This window comes from Ambystoma mexicanum, chromosome 6p (genome assembly GCF_040938575.1).
Source record: "Ambystoma mexicanum isolate Mex_15411 chromosome 6p, UKY_AmexF1_1, whole genome shotgun sequence".
Taxonomy (NCBI): domain Eukaryota; kingdom Metazoa; phylum Chordata; class Amphibia; order Caudata; family Ambystomatidae; genus Ambystoma; species Ambystoma mexicanum.
In genome coordinates, this window is record NC_090935.1 from 1155571928 (window position 1) to 1155588435 (window position 16508).

Here is a 16508-nt window from a genome sequence, read left to right on the forward strand (position 1 = left end):
TAAAGTTACGAAGTGTTTCACTTAGAGGACAGTCTTTTATGACGAAAAGGCAATAATACAGTACCAAATATTGGTTTTTCAACAAATCACTGAAGAATAAAATCACCTGAATCACAATGTGGTACAATCATAACTAAAGGAAGATTTGGGTGTTAGACCACCCTCTAGGTCCAGTACGTGGATACGTTTCTTATTTGGTCCCAATCTGCCTAGTGGTTTTTGTGCTTCAACTTACCCACAATTGGACTATTTGTATAAGGGAAAATGAATGGGAGTAGGCCAAAAACTGTGTTTTTTGTTTTGCTTTCTTAATAACATTTTCATTTTTTTACGCATTTCCAGACTGGGGGGCCCGTGACAAACATTTTGTTTGGAAAATATCAGCCAAATCCATCCACCAAATCTAAAGTTATTAGCAATTGCATTTTCAGATTTACAATGGCTTATAGGTATCATCTTAACTGTAAAGAACCATAAACTCAAATACTGCATTTACCAAGGTTTCTGAGAGAATCTGAAAGAACACCATTATAAATATTGCTCTCTATCGCAGCACTTGTTTGAACCTACCAAAAATATATAATGTGGTACTAAGCCCTGGCTTTCCTAGGCCGTTAACTGCATGCCCCAAAAGGTTGTTTGAGAGAAATGTTATTTTTTGAGAATTTAGAGGACATTTTTCATGCATAAGGTTTTAATGCCAGCGCATCTTGAAAAAATGAACGAAGTGCTGAGCCGGACAGATTCCCGGGAGCAGGTAATAGGAGAGTAGATTAGATAATGGGATTTCAATAAACATAACGCCTTTCTCATTTCCAAAGGGAGATACTTGTCACATTTCTGAGACAGTTGCTGGCAACAGAGCGTATTGCTTGTAGGATAAATGATGGGACCCCAGGGAACATCTGATCACACACATTAAATCCTGAGAAGATTAAAAATAATAATATCATTGGGAGCGCAAAATGAAATTGGGCTGAGCTACTTGTCTGTTGACCAGAGAAAATGTGTTTCCATCTTGATTTAAGCAAACAACAATTTCTTTCAAAAAAAACAATAATGAAACACCTTCCATGAATACAAATTGACATAGGTAAAAAGAACACAAGTAAATAAACAAATAGAAAATTCAAACAGGGCCCTCTGTTTTAATACAAAAAAAAACAATCTGCTCCCTTGGTCAGGAGGGTACATATGTTTGAGTATATTCCCTTGTCTTACCTTCCACATAGGTTGGGAACGAAGCCAGGGTTTTTCTTGACTGCAATGAAGAAATAAAGACTAGAAATTAATTCGTGGATCTTAGGAATAGAAGTAACAACAATGCACAAGCATTTCCAACAGTTACATGTAAGGACATTCTAGGAGACCAAAAATCACATAGCTGACCGGTTATGGGGTTCCTACCACTCCAACTAACTTTGATTTCTAATGGCCCACAAATGGTCAAATCGAAACGCATGACACTTTCTAGCGAAGGTAAGGAGGCCGGAGGCCGTAAGCTGGTGGCATGCTACTTGGAACTAAGCTGCCCAATTCTTTGCATCCCTCTTTCAAAAGCCATCTATGACAATAGGCAGTGCATAAAGACATGCGAACATGTCATATGCAGAAGCAGTAGCACCAAAAGAACTTGTGTGCATGGATTGTTTTGCCATACAGTACATGCAACTATCGAAAGTCCCTTCTAGGCCACTCGTCAGTCATGTATGACACGTACATACTTTGCAGCGCAGCGTTCACACATAATTCAGAATTTCGATGAAGAAGGCACTGTTAAGTAATGGCCGCGGAAAACAATAAAACTAAAGTCCTGCCATGTGATTGGCTGTCTTCGGTAAAAGGCGTCAATAGAAACCTCATTTCATTATTCTCTGGATTTCCAAAGAATTCAGGAACAGTGCAAGCAATGGGGACTGATTAAGCACAGTACTGCTGTTATAAGAAAACTAATAGAAATTACGCTACTTCATAGTTTCTCCTTAAGAAAAAAAAAAACAGACCATAATCTTTCCAAGGTGCTAATGAGAAAATCTATTTTTTGCAAAAGGCACCTTAACAAAAAGACAATAAAAAAGGGTCTAAGAAACATGTTCCCTGTAGATAGAGCGTAGCACCTCCAGAGGAAGGGGGAGACCCATTGCTTGAGGGGAGGAATGAAGCAGAAGTCTAGGGGGTAGAGAGCCCTCTGTATTCAGGCATTTTTTTCTCCACGACTGTCCCAGTTTTAAAAAAACCTTTAAAAGGAAGTGGCGGGGCTTGCACAAGTTGCATTATGCTTGTTCCGGGTGAGCCTAAATATCTATGCATTATGCTGTTATGCTTGCCATGCCACAGTATTCCATGTGCTGCTATGTGGTTATAATGTTTTACCATAAGGTATGCTGGTTATGTTCTGAAGAGCTTTGCTCTGGTAAGTTTCTGATGCTATCCATTATTATGCTAAGGTGCTGGGATATGTTATGATATATTAGCTTGTTATACTAGGTTATGTGACAAGGTCACATGTTCAGGGGTGTCCCAAAGTCCGCAAGAGTTGGTAGAACAGTATCTGTGGTGGTGCAGGGAGGGATCACCATTGGCACACATGACTCTCTTGCATGTTTCATCTGTCCTGTCCGTGAATGGAGGATAAACCCTGTGCCGCTCTTGTAAATGAGGCTTCAAGAGCGCGCGAGGCGGTGCTCCACGGGAACAAGAAGCCCTTCAGCGGGCCCAACACCCGGCAACTTGTCTCTGGCACTATTGGAGCCAGAGACAAGTTGAGGCGAAGGGCAGGTAGGGAGAAAACCATTTTTCAAATGGGTTGGAGCTCTCCATTGAATGCAAAGGGGAGAATAAACGGGGAGGCATCAACACAGGTATGGCCAATATTAGAGTCAGAGGTGCAGTCAGTGCATGGAGTGGTATAAAGATGTCAAACCATTATGGGGATTGTGTGCTTCATGAATCGGTAGAAGGGGACTGCTCTTTTAGTTCCGGAGCCCAGGGACCAACTTGATAAAAACAGGCCCCAGGTAAAGTGTGTTACATGTACAGCAATAGAGGGTAATTTTACACATTCCCCGGCCCATAGCCACAAGTCCTTTCACGAAGTGGGTGTGACAGATCGCGCACACCAGATGTATATTGCTCCAGCATGCATCTCGCGGCCTGTAAACAGAAATCTTAAGGCAGATAGTGAAATCAAACACACTGAACACACTCGCACTCCATGAAGCTGCAACTGGCAAATACCAGGCTAACAGGGATGTCGGAAAGCTTGAGCTCCGGGTCTGTGGGCCACCATCTTAACACCACCTGAGTCCAAAAAGGCAGTGAGAACATTGGTGAGCCTCGAGCCACAGGCCTCAGGCCATGGGCCAATCCTCACTCATGAGAAGTACACAATACTTGGAGGGAACAATCACTGGCAGCAAATGTGTGGAGGAGGTGGAAACATTAAGCCCATTAGTCTAACAGGGAAGCAGACCTACCAATGTAATACATCATTGTTCTTCATACTTGACTTGACAGTGATAGGATGGCATTCCAGAGATAGAGAGGCGTTTAAATGAGCAGGGTTATAAAGGGTGAAACAGGAAAGCAGCACTCTTGTTGGCCAAGCCAAGACTGCTAATTTCTGAGAGTAGGACAAGAAAGAGAACCAGGAGAACAGAATCTGAATTTTCCCAAACCAAGATGGTCAAATAGAGGTTGGGACTGAGAAAAGGGATTGGCTAAAACAATGGAGCCAACGATTAGGAGAAGCCTGCTTGAAGGGACAACTTCGTCTGAGTGGCCTGCTGATCTGGGCCCATAGACTGGCAGGGGGCACCACCCTAAAATCCCCAAAATAATGATTGTAATGTTCCCCTACAATACCTAATCATTGAAAAGAAAATCCTATGTTATGATATAAAACTTAAAGTTAATTTTCTATCATCTACCAATAGGATGTATTACACTTCTACTGTCTAATTCACAAACACTAAAATATACACAATTCTCCAAAAATGTAGGAACCACACCTGCAATTGGTAGCCCTACTTACAAATGGCTGCCAGGTTTATTTTTACATGGAAAATCTGAGATGACCATATAGCGAAACATATTCAATATGGTACAGTCTAAAAGTGTGCCAAAGTTCATGCTTCTATCATCAAAGACACCTATCTGCAGGACTACTACAGTGACCTTCATTTTAATTGTGTTTTTAATTTCAATATTTCTATTTTAGTGAAGTTTTGACTACTTAGCACCTTTTTTCATAGATTTTTCTGACCTTCGTGCCCGATGTATTGTTTAATAGAGCAAAAACTTGTTTGGGTCGGTTAAGCCACATCACTTACAAAGGGTATTTAGTTACTTGGACTATGTAGGCTGTGCCCGACACCTGTTGTATTAAGTAGGGTCCCCAAATAGTTGTCTTGTGATGTTCTAGTGCCCTCAGAAATGTTCAATCCTACGTAAATGCTATCTACGATCGGAGATATGCGTAATCAGTGCCAGCGAGATGGAATCAGCAAAATTTGCCCTCAATTTCGCTTCTCCAGGAGCGTCTGTTTTCCACAATTCACAAAAAAGTTAATTTCATTTTTTGCCCAACATTTTGACCATTTGTGGGGCTAAAAAGTACCTTTAAATGGCAACATTTGGGCAACAATCTAAAATGTAGGGCAAAAAGGAAATTTCGTATGCCCAAATGCCCAATTTTATTCCAAGGGCAACACTGAGGAAGCAGGCAGAAATGGCCCAAGACTTGCCAATGCCTCTGTCTGGCAAATTGCGGCTGTTCCGCTCACTCTTACCTAGGAAGAGGAGGGATGCGTCATCCACCTGGCTAGCAGCGAGTGCAGGGATCAGAGCATCTGTCTGCAATATTACAGTTTCACTAGGGGAGCCAATCTTGGTCAGATCCCTACAAAGGGTTCCCACAGAAATGTATAATGTACTCTTAAGCAGCGGGCAGCACACATCGTGCCACATTGCAGTGGAATCCCCAATCAAGTAATGGGCAGAGCAGTTTCCAATGCGTGGAAATCTTTGTGCAACTCGTTTACAACATTTCGTGGCTGCCAGAGACCAAAGCAAAGCCTTGATGGCATCCCTGATGTGGAAAGCAAGACACATGTGGAAATATTACTTCCCCGTACATGATCTTGGTGGTAGGCTACTATTATTTTCTGCATTCTACCTACTGACGTTTCTATATAGCAGAATTATTGCTTTTCAACTTGGCCTCTGATCCCTGTACAGCCATACAATATGAACACCTATGGTGTTACAGCTGTACGGTGAGCAGAGCGTCTTCAAAAGAAAAGGTGAGAGCGTCTTTCTCTAATTGTTTCATTATTAAAAAAAAAGAAAAGACACCATAGAATGGTTGAGGCAAAAACACTGTATTTATATCAGACAAGAATGACCACCAAGTGATCGCCTTTGCCAGTTAGCTAGAGTGCCTATGCACTTCAAACAAGTTGTCCTTCTTCAGGGCTAATATCTTGAGAAGTTGGTGTGAGCAGTCTGTGCCTCTAAGATCAGATACGAGGTCTGAATCCGGAAAATACTCATTTCAAAAGAGGGGAGCGCATTCCAAAGAACTGACACAAACAACAATGCTCAGGGTTTCAAAACCTCTCAAAGTGTCTTGTTGCTTAAGTTACCGCACTGGATCATGCTGAAAAGCTAGGCTGAAAAGCTAGGAGCGCACTCAGGGGGCCTGCAATGAGCCACTGTGCTCAGTGTACTAGACCATCGTGCTAGCATGATCCAGAGTGCCAGCTAAAAGATCCGTGCACTCTGAGCACAGCTTCTTATTTCAGGCCATGTTGTCTGAAGTGCATAGGCACCCTAGCTAAATGGCACAGGCGATCACTTGGTGGTCATTCTGGTCTGATATAAATAGTTTGGCCCTTATTCACAGAGCGTTTTCCAGTGGGGGTTTGCCATTATAATCCGCTTCTGTGAATCAGATCCAGAGTGTTTTTGCCTCAACCATTGTATGGTCTCTCTTAAAGACACGCTCTCCTTTTCTTTTGAATGATAACCTAGCGTATACGCTAGAGTAAGGGTGTGCAACCCTCACCGTAGGCTTTCCAAGCCCAGGTCCACAGCTGCTCCACTATTTTCAATGCCCTGCATTCTTTATAGGGTATGCACCCCACGTTTAGACTTCTGATAATCAAAATGATGGTTGTGAAGTTGAATTACACTGTACCTAGTGGGGCCCACTCACACTCGTGACTTTAACACATATTGTGTTGCCTCAGATTTTGTATTGTTTTTTAGTGTAATTGTCAAATTTGACTTATTTGCTCTTTCATGTTTTTATTGAAACAGTGAATAGGTCAGCGTTAAAATGAAATGTTGATTTATCACTTACGTATATAACTCTGGACCTTAATGTGAAAGATGGACTTGTAATATTATGAAACCAGAAACTGGTTTCATCAGTGAAAAATAGCAACTACTCAGTTCACCGCTCCAACCGCAGCTCGCCCAAACAACTAAGCTAAGACAACTTGAGCCCTTGAGAGTTGCACTCATCAACTGTGCATTTCTTGTTAGGCTGATGCCCCTGGCAGGTGGTGAGGAGAACTAGGGAAGAGTATGTTACAAGTCAGGTGGGTTTTATAAGCCTTTCATCCCAAAGCTGACACTCGACAGACAAATAATAGCTGTGTCCAGTTTGTCCCCATTTTAAAATAAAGCACAATCCAATACTGTGGCTTGGTCCTGGAATAGCCGCCAAAAGCATGGGAACGTAAGAGAAGCTAACAATCTTACGGCCCAGTGGAAATGGTGCGAAAGAGATACAAACATTGAATAGTTGTCAAAAGTAAGAGAACTTAGAGGGGATAACGGGCTCATTGCCTGCTAAAACAGTGTTAAAGGAACACGAACATTGTATACTGAGACTGGAATAGCTGAGAAAGCTACTGCTAAGAATTTTGACTCATGTGGCAAATACTCCCAAAAGCTAACAATAGCGAGCAAAAAGGCCCCCCAACACAAAAATTAAACAGACACATAAGTTGCCTGCCCTCCTGATTTCACACACACAGCTCTGTGGATATGTTTGGACCAGTAGTACACGTAGTACCAAAGGAAAAAACTTCTAATATTGAATGAAATGAAGAGGTAAACATGGATCTTTTAATGTTCATAAATAACTAGGTGCAAATAAATATTGATCAGAGAAACATTTCTTTTATATTTTTAATCCTTGATAAAGTACTCTCATTTGAAATGGGACTTACTTGTTTACTCCCTAAAAGCTCACTTTACTCCCAGCTTTAAAAAATAGGTAGTAAAATACTGTTACTTCAAAATCTTATCTGCAGCACTGCTTATGCGAACCTCTGAACGGTCTGTGGGGCTCGGAAATTCAGTCACATGCCATGCTGGTACCCCTGAAAGGCTAGTAGGGCTAAAGCAGAGTTTGGTGAAGTAATGGTCACCTTTGAAAGGCTGGTAGAGTTGACATAGGCCATCCGTGTTAGCAAGTGCATGTCTTAACGACAGCCAGACTCTGTTGTTTCTTTATCGTCTATGGTATGTTGGACGATGAAGCAATACGTTTGTGTGGTTAAGGCTGGCAACAGCACTCACATCTAATTTTGTCTGTCATTCCTCAACGTGTCATCTAGGTGAGTGTCAGGAATTCGACCATCCTCACGAGATGTGTGCGCTCGCCTGTGCTTTTTTAATATAAAAATGAATGAAGGGAGATCAACCTCAGAAAATGTGTGGGGCTTATCCGAACACACTTTCATCTGCTCACCGCACAACAAACACAGTCATTGTACTCAAAGGGACACAGCCTACAGGCGCAGTCCTCCTTGTCATGTTCAGCTGGAATGCGACAGCCACAGGTACATCAAAGCATCTCAATGAATCTGCCCTCTCTATTGTCTAAGTTCGGCTGCTGGCAGCGCATACTGAGGACTTCATTAAAGCAAGACTGCAGAAGGGGCTTGTTCGCAGAACTGCCAAAAGGGCGCAGAAAGCCCAACACCGCTTTGATATGCAATGTGTCAACTTGAAGCTATCTCCCACCCCTCTATCTGAAGGGCAGTGAATGGCATGTCTGGGACAACTGTTACAATAGGCCTTTCCTGCCGAGAGACCCCCTTTCAGAGGGAAAAAGTATATGATTTGATGGAGACAGAAGTCTGTTCGCTCCACAAACTTCAAAGGAGACATGCGCTTTGATCAAGAGTCGCAGAGAGCTCAATTAACCAGAGAGACACTTTGATCCACAAAAGACAGGAAGATGGGTGGGACTTAGTAGTACATGTTGTCACCCCTTACCTTTTCTGTTGCAAAGCACTCTGGTTATGACCTCACGCATAACAGAAGATTGTTGGTGGGGACCCAGGATTGGTTCATTAAGGTAGACCTAACCTGCACCAATCACTGGGGCCCATTTGGCTTTAAAAGAGGGCTGAGCCCCTCACTTAGCAGATCATCCAACGACTTTGAAAGTAGTAAGAAGAAGGGCTCATTTGGACCCTGGCTGAAGCTACAGTCTGCCATACAGCTTCCGCCAGTGAAGGAAGGCAGGATTTCCAAGAAGAAAGCAAGATCCCTCCCCTAAACATCTCCCAGGGAACAGCGGTAGATACCAGACTCCAAAGACCCATTCAGCAGCTCCAGAACCGGCACCCAGCCAGTACACAGCATGCCCTGCTAGGTTCTGCTTTCAAGCTTCTTAGGTGGGAAGTGCCAGAGAGTCTCTGAACAAAGGACAAGGCTGTTGCCTGCAAGCACTCTCCTCAGCTTTGGGCTGTACGCCTTAAAGGAAGACACAAGCCCTGTGCAGAAGCTACGAGGTGTGCCACAACAAGCATCGACCAGCGTCCATCTTTTAAGGACATTTTTGAGGCAGTCGAGCCTCGACCCGCGACTGGCTGCACCACTGACTGTTGTCACGCTGTAGTCACAAAAAGCCATCCGAGATGCCTCGACCAGCATTCCAGATCCTCCAAACAGCACAGAGACAACGATTATTGACCCAGATCTGCTGTGTAGGTGTTACATCCTGCTACCGAAAATGGTCTTTGTGGCACCACAACCGATATCGTAATTCACTACTATCAACTACCCCCCTAAAATGGCCGTGGCATTCTCCTACCGTTCTGAAACCGTAGGTGCAGCCTTTCCACGTACGTTCCGGATGTCGGAAAAAAATCACGTGACCCCATATGGGGGTCGCGTAGCAGCACCTCGATGCGTCGCTACTCCTCGGTCAGATGCTTTGTAAGTTTACGATTCCTTGGGAAATCTTCCTTTCGTGTGAAACTATCTGCTAACAGATTCCTTTCTTGATTTAGAACGGATGCACACATCTCATCACTCTCTAAGCTTCATCCAGATTCTAATATCGGACCTTTCGCTAACTCCCGCTCCTTCCTTATCCAAGAACCACCCCTTGCTGACCTTGTTCGAGTCCCTCCCCGACAGAAACACCGCTTCCTTAAAGCACTCGCTATCTCCAGGTAGGAGCTCCTATATTAATTCTTTTGGTTGTCCGGATACTGTTCCCCGTAATAATCTGTCTTACCTTCCGACAGCGAGTGGGTTCATCCAGCCGCCAATCCGCCGTTCAGGCAGAGCCTTTTCATTCCTCAACCTGAGTCAAGTTCCTCCTGTGGGTGACATTTTGGATATTTTCTTTTTCTTTGATCAGAATCAATATCAGTCCTATTGTCTCCTAACTATCAGAGTCCTTTCTCATTCTAACAGACAGCGGAATCCCTCAGGGTCTTAGAGCCTGCTCATTCTCAACCTACTGCTGAATATTACACTTCCTTTTGGGTACGAGGCTTATAAAGTAGAATCTTGCCTTCCATCTGTTTAATCTTTACTGCTTTAACCCTCTCTCTCTCTTTCTTCTCACTTACTTTTAGTGAGTGGGGCTGTTCATCAACCATCCTCCAATCCAGCAGGAAGATAGTGGACGGCTCCATATCAATTTCGGCTCCAAGATCTGAAGATCATCCTACCTCTGAAGCTCCATTCCTGTTCCAGTGCAGGGTTCTCTGTCCCAGAGGGTTTCCCTGAGAGTACTCCTCCCTCTTCTTGTCATCCAAGTAGAGAGGGGGCAGCATTTTCAGGGGACTTCTCACTATACTCATTGCCAAGGTCATCTAAACAGGTTAGTGAGACTCAGCCTTTCATTTTTGGTTTCACTATCCAGGTAATTATTGTTTGTTAACAGAATCCTAGTTGATTCAAAATAGTAGGCCAGCCAGCAGCCGTCTTTCCTCACTTGCCGTACTGCCTGCCGCCTGATACCCGCAGCTGTTTCCCATCTCTAATTCTGTCACAGGAGCTGCACAGTATCCTGGAAACGACTTGATGCGGTCGAGCATCAAGATCATCTCACGCACCAGGTACATTGTGGTTCTGTCCCCCTGTTCCTTCTCCGAAGGTCCCTAGTGACTTGTACGACCCCTTATTCCCTTGGTGCTGAAACCAAATAACCTTGAACAGTTAAGACTGATTGCTTTATCGACGACCGTCCTGTCAGTATCCAGAGTGCATCTCGTTCCTTCGTGAAACTGTCTGTCCTTTGTGTTCCTTTACAGGGTGGGTTGTATTTTGTAGTGTGCTAGAACTGTCTGTTGTAATAATAAAGTAGATATTTGTATACAACCTTGACTGGACAGTCCCTTTTATCATTGGGTAATAATTGTACTTTCGCTGTGTTGCAACTAACAAACGATCCACAACCTTGCGGAGATAAGCCTGCCGTTCCATCCACGTTACCAAAAATAGGACAAGGAGGTTTATAATTTACTTGTGTTACCAATCTGTTTGGATCCCTTCTGGTGTACTAGAGATGTGGGGCTGATTGATGGTTTTGAAACCGATATTCATCCCTGGACACTTGGTGCCCCAGAAGTTGATTCGTCACAGTGAGATGCCCCACACACACGTCTTGAGATTTGAGCTAGTTCTCATATTGCATGATTTCTTGAATGCAGTATGCAGGCAGGCATGCTTCACTGGTAAATGTTTAATTGTGTGCGCTGCTCGCAGTTTCCAGGACTATATGACACTGCAGGCATATTTCCACTTTTTTCCTTGCTTCCCATGTACATCTTTAAAGTACAGTTTTACGACCTAATAACTGGCCTGGGTCCAAAAGCGAGATGCTCAGGCCAGGGCCACAACACAGTCTGGGTGATATTTTATCATGATTTGCCAGCCCGAGGCTGCCACTGCGCGAGCGCCCGTCACCTTTTCTTCGTACAAGGTCAAGGGAGGCCGATGATCCATCTTCTGTGCGTCAGGGGCCCCAGCTCGGGCTCGTCCAGAGCTGATTTACTGCAGCGGTGGGGAGCAAGTGTAGCAGGCTGGTGCTGACAGCCTGCAGAACTAAACCCAGGACCACCACTATCATTCCCATATTGGCTGTGGGTGCTCTGCTCTGCTCCATAAGCAGCATCGGGCATTTGAATTCAAGAGGGGAACGTAAAAAGTTACATTGGTACAAACTACTTCTCTGAAATAAGAAAGAAAGTTTGGGAAGATGAACTCAAATGCGCTAACTCCTTTAAATAAATATATATAGGCGAGTCTTAACAATCTTGTAAATTTTATTAGTGTTTATTCACACTAATAATTTTTATTTTCCTTTTATGATTTCAAAAAAACATTCCAAATAAAGCTGCACACCAGTATAGAGTAATTCATAAGGTACAATGAATCAAATATTTCTCTTTCTCTTTCAATAAATCCAATATTTTCATAAATTGCTCTCTCAAATGAATCAAATATTTCTCTCTCTCGACACGTGTTTCCCCATTGTAACTCTCAATGGTTCTTCAGGAGAGGAAGTTTTAGTAGGAAGTTTTAGTACTAAAAAAAGAAAAGAAGAAAAGGCCAAATTCTTTTTTAGTAATGCTTTAGAATTTTTTTGCCCAAATAATAATTGTATTAGTTTCTACAAAGACTCACCGTTCTGATTTTCTGATTGTACACATATATCATGTATTATTTTTCCAAAATAAAAGTTTTTATAATGTTCATCGGGCTATTTTGCTTAATTTAGTCTGTAGAATATGGATCCAGGTTTAGGCTGTAAAAGGGAGAATGGGGGAAGAAGACAAGGTAATTGCTTCTTGTTTTCAATTTATAAAGAGCGAAAAGCATGGTCATTTAGAAAGGTTCTAATCAGATTTAAAGCAGGGAGGGTACAGGCTTCTCATTTGCTTACCTTTGTTGATGATATTTCGTGGTCCTGTGCCGTGATAAGCACCCAAATGTTAGGATGTCTAACTGAAGCTTATTTTGGCTATTTATTCCCGCGATCATGACGTGATGACGTCATCACGCCACGCTCACGTGATTCCGTGTAGCGCGATGACGTCATCACGCACGTATTCGTGACCCGGCGGCCATTTTGAAATAGATTAAGGTACGTTCAAATGTAATGGATGATTATGAATAATCTTGCTGCGCCCTCATTATTTAGTGCGACACAATTGCGTAAATGCGCACACATTTTTCAAACGGCAATCATTTAAGAAATAAAGTGAAATGATACAATTTCATTATAACTGAGTAATTAGAATTCTAGATCATATAAAACAAAGACAGATTGATTAAAGAATAAAAATATAGAATAAGCAATGTGGTAATTTAAAGCCAATTATACATTTCTGTGTCACAATTTAAACCAGTAATACATGTGTCCATTCTGCAGATCCATCTGCATTCCCTTTTTCTTAGTTGGTCTTCCTTATTTCCTCCTCTTGGTGAAAGGTTAACTTTCTCCAGACCAAAGATTTTTAGTTTAGAAATATCAAAATCAGGATGATTCATAATGACATGTACTGAGATAGGGGATCTCAAATCTTTATTTCTGATAGCTCTAATATGTTCAAATATTCTTATTTTCAATTTTCTGATAGTACTCCCAATGTATAACTTTTTGCAAATACATTCTATTCCATAAATGACAAAAGTTGAGTTGCAGTTTATCATTTGATTTATGTGATTTATTTCACCATTTGGTAATGTGATTACTTTCATCCCTGGTTTTATGTACGAGCATAGTTTACAATGACCACATTTGAAGGTACCTTTGTTTTCCATACAGAAGAAGGATTTTGTTTCAATGGGTAATGGACCCATAAAGCTTGGGCTGATCTTATTTTTGATTGTTGGTGCTTTTCTAAAACAAATGTTAGGATAGTCATCCAGGTATTTCTGTAGACTCGAGTCTGTCATAAGGATGTTCCAATGCTTTCTGAGTATTTTTTTGATCCGGCAAGATTTTGTGCTGAAGGTGGTTATGAATGGAGTTTTAGGGGATGTCTTTGTTGATTTTGGTTTATTTTCCAATAGAGAATCTCTAGAAACCAATTCCACGTGTCGAGAGAGAGAAATATTTGATTCATTTGAGAGAGCAATTTATGAAAATATTGGATTTATTGAAAGAGAAAGAGAAATATTTGATTCATTGTACCTTATGAATTACTCTATACTGGTGTGCAGCTTTATTTGGAATGTTTTTTTGAAATCATAAAAGGAAAATAAAAATTATTAGTGTGAATAAACACTAATAAAATTTACAAGATTGTTAAGACTCGCCTATATATATTTATTTAAAGGAGTTAGCGCATTTGAGTTCATCTTCCCAAACTCTTTCTTTCTTATTTCAATGTAATATCTGTGTAGCAGCCACGCAGAATTGGGAAGTTCTCATGCAGATAACCCCTTAAAAACTTTCTAAACCCATCCTTTCACAAAGATAACAAGCAGTCGCCAAGGAACCACCTCTTTAACAAAGGCTGTTTAGATTGATTATTTTCTCTACAAACTACTTCTCTACCTCCGAGGAAAGAAACGCTTGCCTAACCCCAGTGACTCATTTGCAACCCCTTGCACAGAGGCGTAGCCGGGATTGTCCAACACGTGGGGTCTGAAGCTAATGTAGTTGGGCCCACCACAGTGACATTAACATCTGTAGAAGCCCACACAGCGCTGCTGAGTGGGCATTTACAGATACTGGGTGGGCCTTGCCCGCTCAGGCCCTAAACACTCTACCCTCTGCCCTTGCATCTCTTGGAGCAAGGATTACAGGGTCAGTGCCAAACTGAAAGTAAATTGGGTTCTGACGAGAGCAGCGGGACATTCAAAGGATGAGGAAGTGTCAAACTCATGGCTCTTCCCATCCTTTTGCTGCCGGAGGATCTGAAGACGGATGCTAGGGTGTCAGCAGTGCTGGTGACAGATGCAGACGTGCGTTGCAAGGTCTGAGGGTTGTATTTGGGACCATTGCAAAAGGGGCTGAATATTAGATGTGGTGGCTTACACCATGCATATGAGGCATTGGATTGTAATTGGTTATTTATAAGGCGCTTAATGCCCAGAGGTTTCTAAGCGCGGATCCGGGGATCGAACCTGTGCTGCTCCGCTTTGTCATGCTTCCAAGGCGAGCGCGTAGTCCAAGGCGAGCGTGTTGCCCGTGAGCTATCCTCCCGAGACAATGGCATTACTGGGGGTATATGAGGCTGCTCTTGGTCGATTTTTATTAATGCTATTTATTTCCTGTGCTTCTAAACACTATGCCAGTGATACATATCGCGTTGGACGGGCTCTTCCCACCAGCGACTATCTAATGTCTGCCTGCGACTCCTGACGCCAGATTTCAATAAATCACCATATGTATTGTGCGGCGTCACAAGTGCAGTTGCTACCAGATTTCAAGTCTGTATTATGCTACGCCATTTGCAGTTTGAAGACACTTCCCCACCACCAGACAGTGTAAAGTATTAACTGCTATAGCATTAATTTGTAAATATGCGTTTAGAACCCAGAAATGGGCTCCTCCAGCTATCCATATGCCCTGCTTCTTGGCAAAGGGCATATCATATTCCCGTAAATATATGAACATTAAATAAAATACTGTGAATATAAGGTATTGACTGGAATTTGTGGGACCTTTTATGCTGCGTGTGTCATATGATAACATCAACTGGGCACATGGGGTTGCATATAAAATAAGGTAACTTATACCAATGGTATGACCAATGGTATGACTGGAGCATTGGAGGCTGATCTTTCAATATGATGGAAGCAGCTGGGCACGCAAGGAGGGTGTATCCATGCCATAGCATGATCCCTCTCACGGGTGATCATACGCTATTACAAAGTTTTTTTTGTGCATATGTCTCTTCATATTCTGTGATCTCATCATGGTCAAATGCTTTGTGCTGGTGGTACTTTATGTGATGTGAAAGTCAAAGTTCATATTACGTCAATTTCTGTGATATCAGTTCTGATATCCCAAGCATTTTGGTTAATTAAATGTCAACAGTAACCTGCCTCTCCAAACACGTGCTAAAGCTCATTTAGTTTTACCAGAACATTGCATAATTCGAGCTGGAAATACAACCTATGGGGGGTTACAGGAGTTTAACCTCAGGTTTCTCTATGTACGAAACAACAACAGACTCTCTCTGCTGAACTAAATACTCGTTTGCTCAGATCGCCAACTCACAGGGCATAACCGAAAATATGTTTGGCTCTTATTCCAGCATTTATGTCAGGCAGTACACTAGAAACAACATCTAACCTAACAATCCACTAATGGATTCTCACTGCCCTAGTAAGAGCGGACCAAAACCTAGCTGTGCATTTGTCATGGTATACATCAGTAAATTAACATACAAAATAATTAGTAATTCTAGGGGTTACCATGGCATAAACAAGGCTAGCGACTCCACTGTTTAAAGGTGTGTGTAGAGAGGGTGTGTGGAGGGGTGAGTACGCATGTGTGTATATAGAGGACAGGGTGCATGCTGTGTGTGTGTTGGGGTGGGGAGGTTGTGATTGTGAGTGTTTAGGGGCAGTGCCGGGTGTGTGTGTGTAGGTGGAGGGAGGGCGGGTGGTTGCGTGTGTGCACGGGTCTGTCAGGGGGCCGAGGAGGATGCATGTAGGGATGTGTGGAGGGTGTGTACGTAGGAAGGGTGTTTGTATTGTGGATGGGATGGTGGATGTATGTCAGGCTCTCTTGGGAGGGTGCGAGTAAGTGTGTATCTTTCTGGGAAGTGTGTGTGTGTGTGTGTAGGATCAGGTGATGTGTTTGTGTGCATGTGTGTGTGTGACACGCCCCTAGAATGGGTGTGCTGGGTCTGGATGAATAATGCATGTAATGAAATGTAGATTTAGGTTGTCATTTCCGGATGAAGCAGGTGGAGTTAGACCGGGGAAAAGGGGCGTAGGAGACCCATAACATCTGGGGGGGCACAGGGGACACCTTGGGACTTTGCTTTTATTTGTCAAAGAACTCGATAAGTAAGAATACCACCTGTCACACAGACATTAAGGTACACATTCGGGAGATCTAAATCAGGAGGCCAAACGTATGATACAAAAACGAACCAATGGCACAGTAGGATACCTGCACACCACCGACCATTAAACAATGACCATTCAGAGTCTGAAGTTTGCACGCATCACTGCACATGCAGAGAGACACACAAACTGGAGGAAACTGGGGGGGATAA

At 42.7% G+C, this 16508-nt stretch overlaps 1 protein-coding gene across 5 annotated transcripts in view; it reads right to left on the bottom strand.

Annotated features, from left to right (window-relative positions):
* The window catches only part of APBA1 (amyloid beta precursor protein binding family A member 1), a 1040959-nt gene that overhangs the window by 237197 nt on the left and 787254 nt on the right, over window positions 1-16508 (bottom strand). For all 5 annotated transcript variants that reach the window (XM_069625788.1, XM_069625787.1, XM_069625786.1 and 2 more), the window contains one exon: window positions 1222-1261. In XM_069625788.1, the coding sequence (XP_069481889.1) occupies window positions 1222-1261 (40 nt within the window). The remainder of the gene's footprint in view (window positions 1-1221; window positions 1262-16508) is intronic.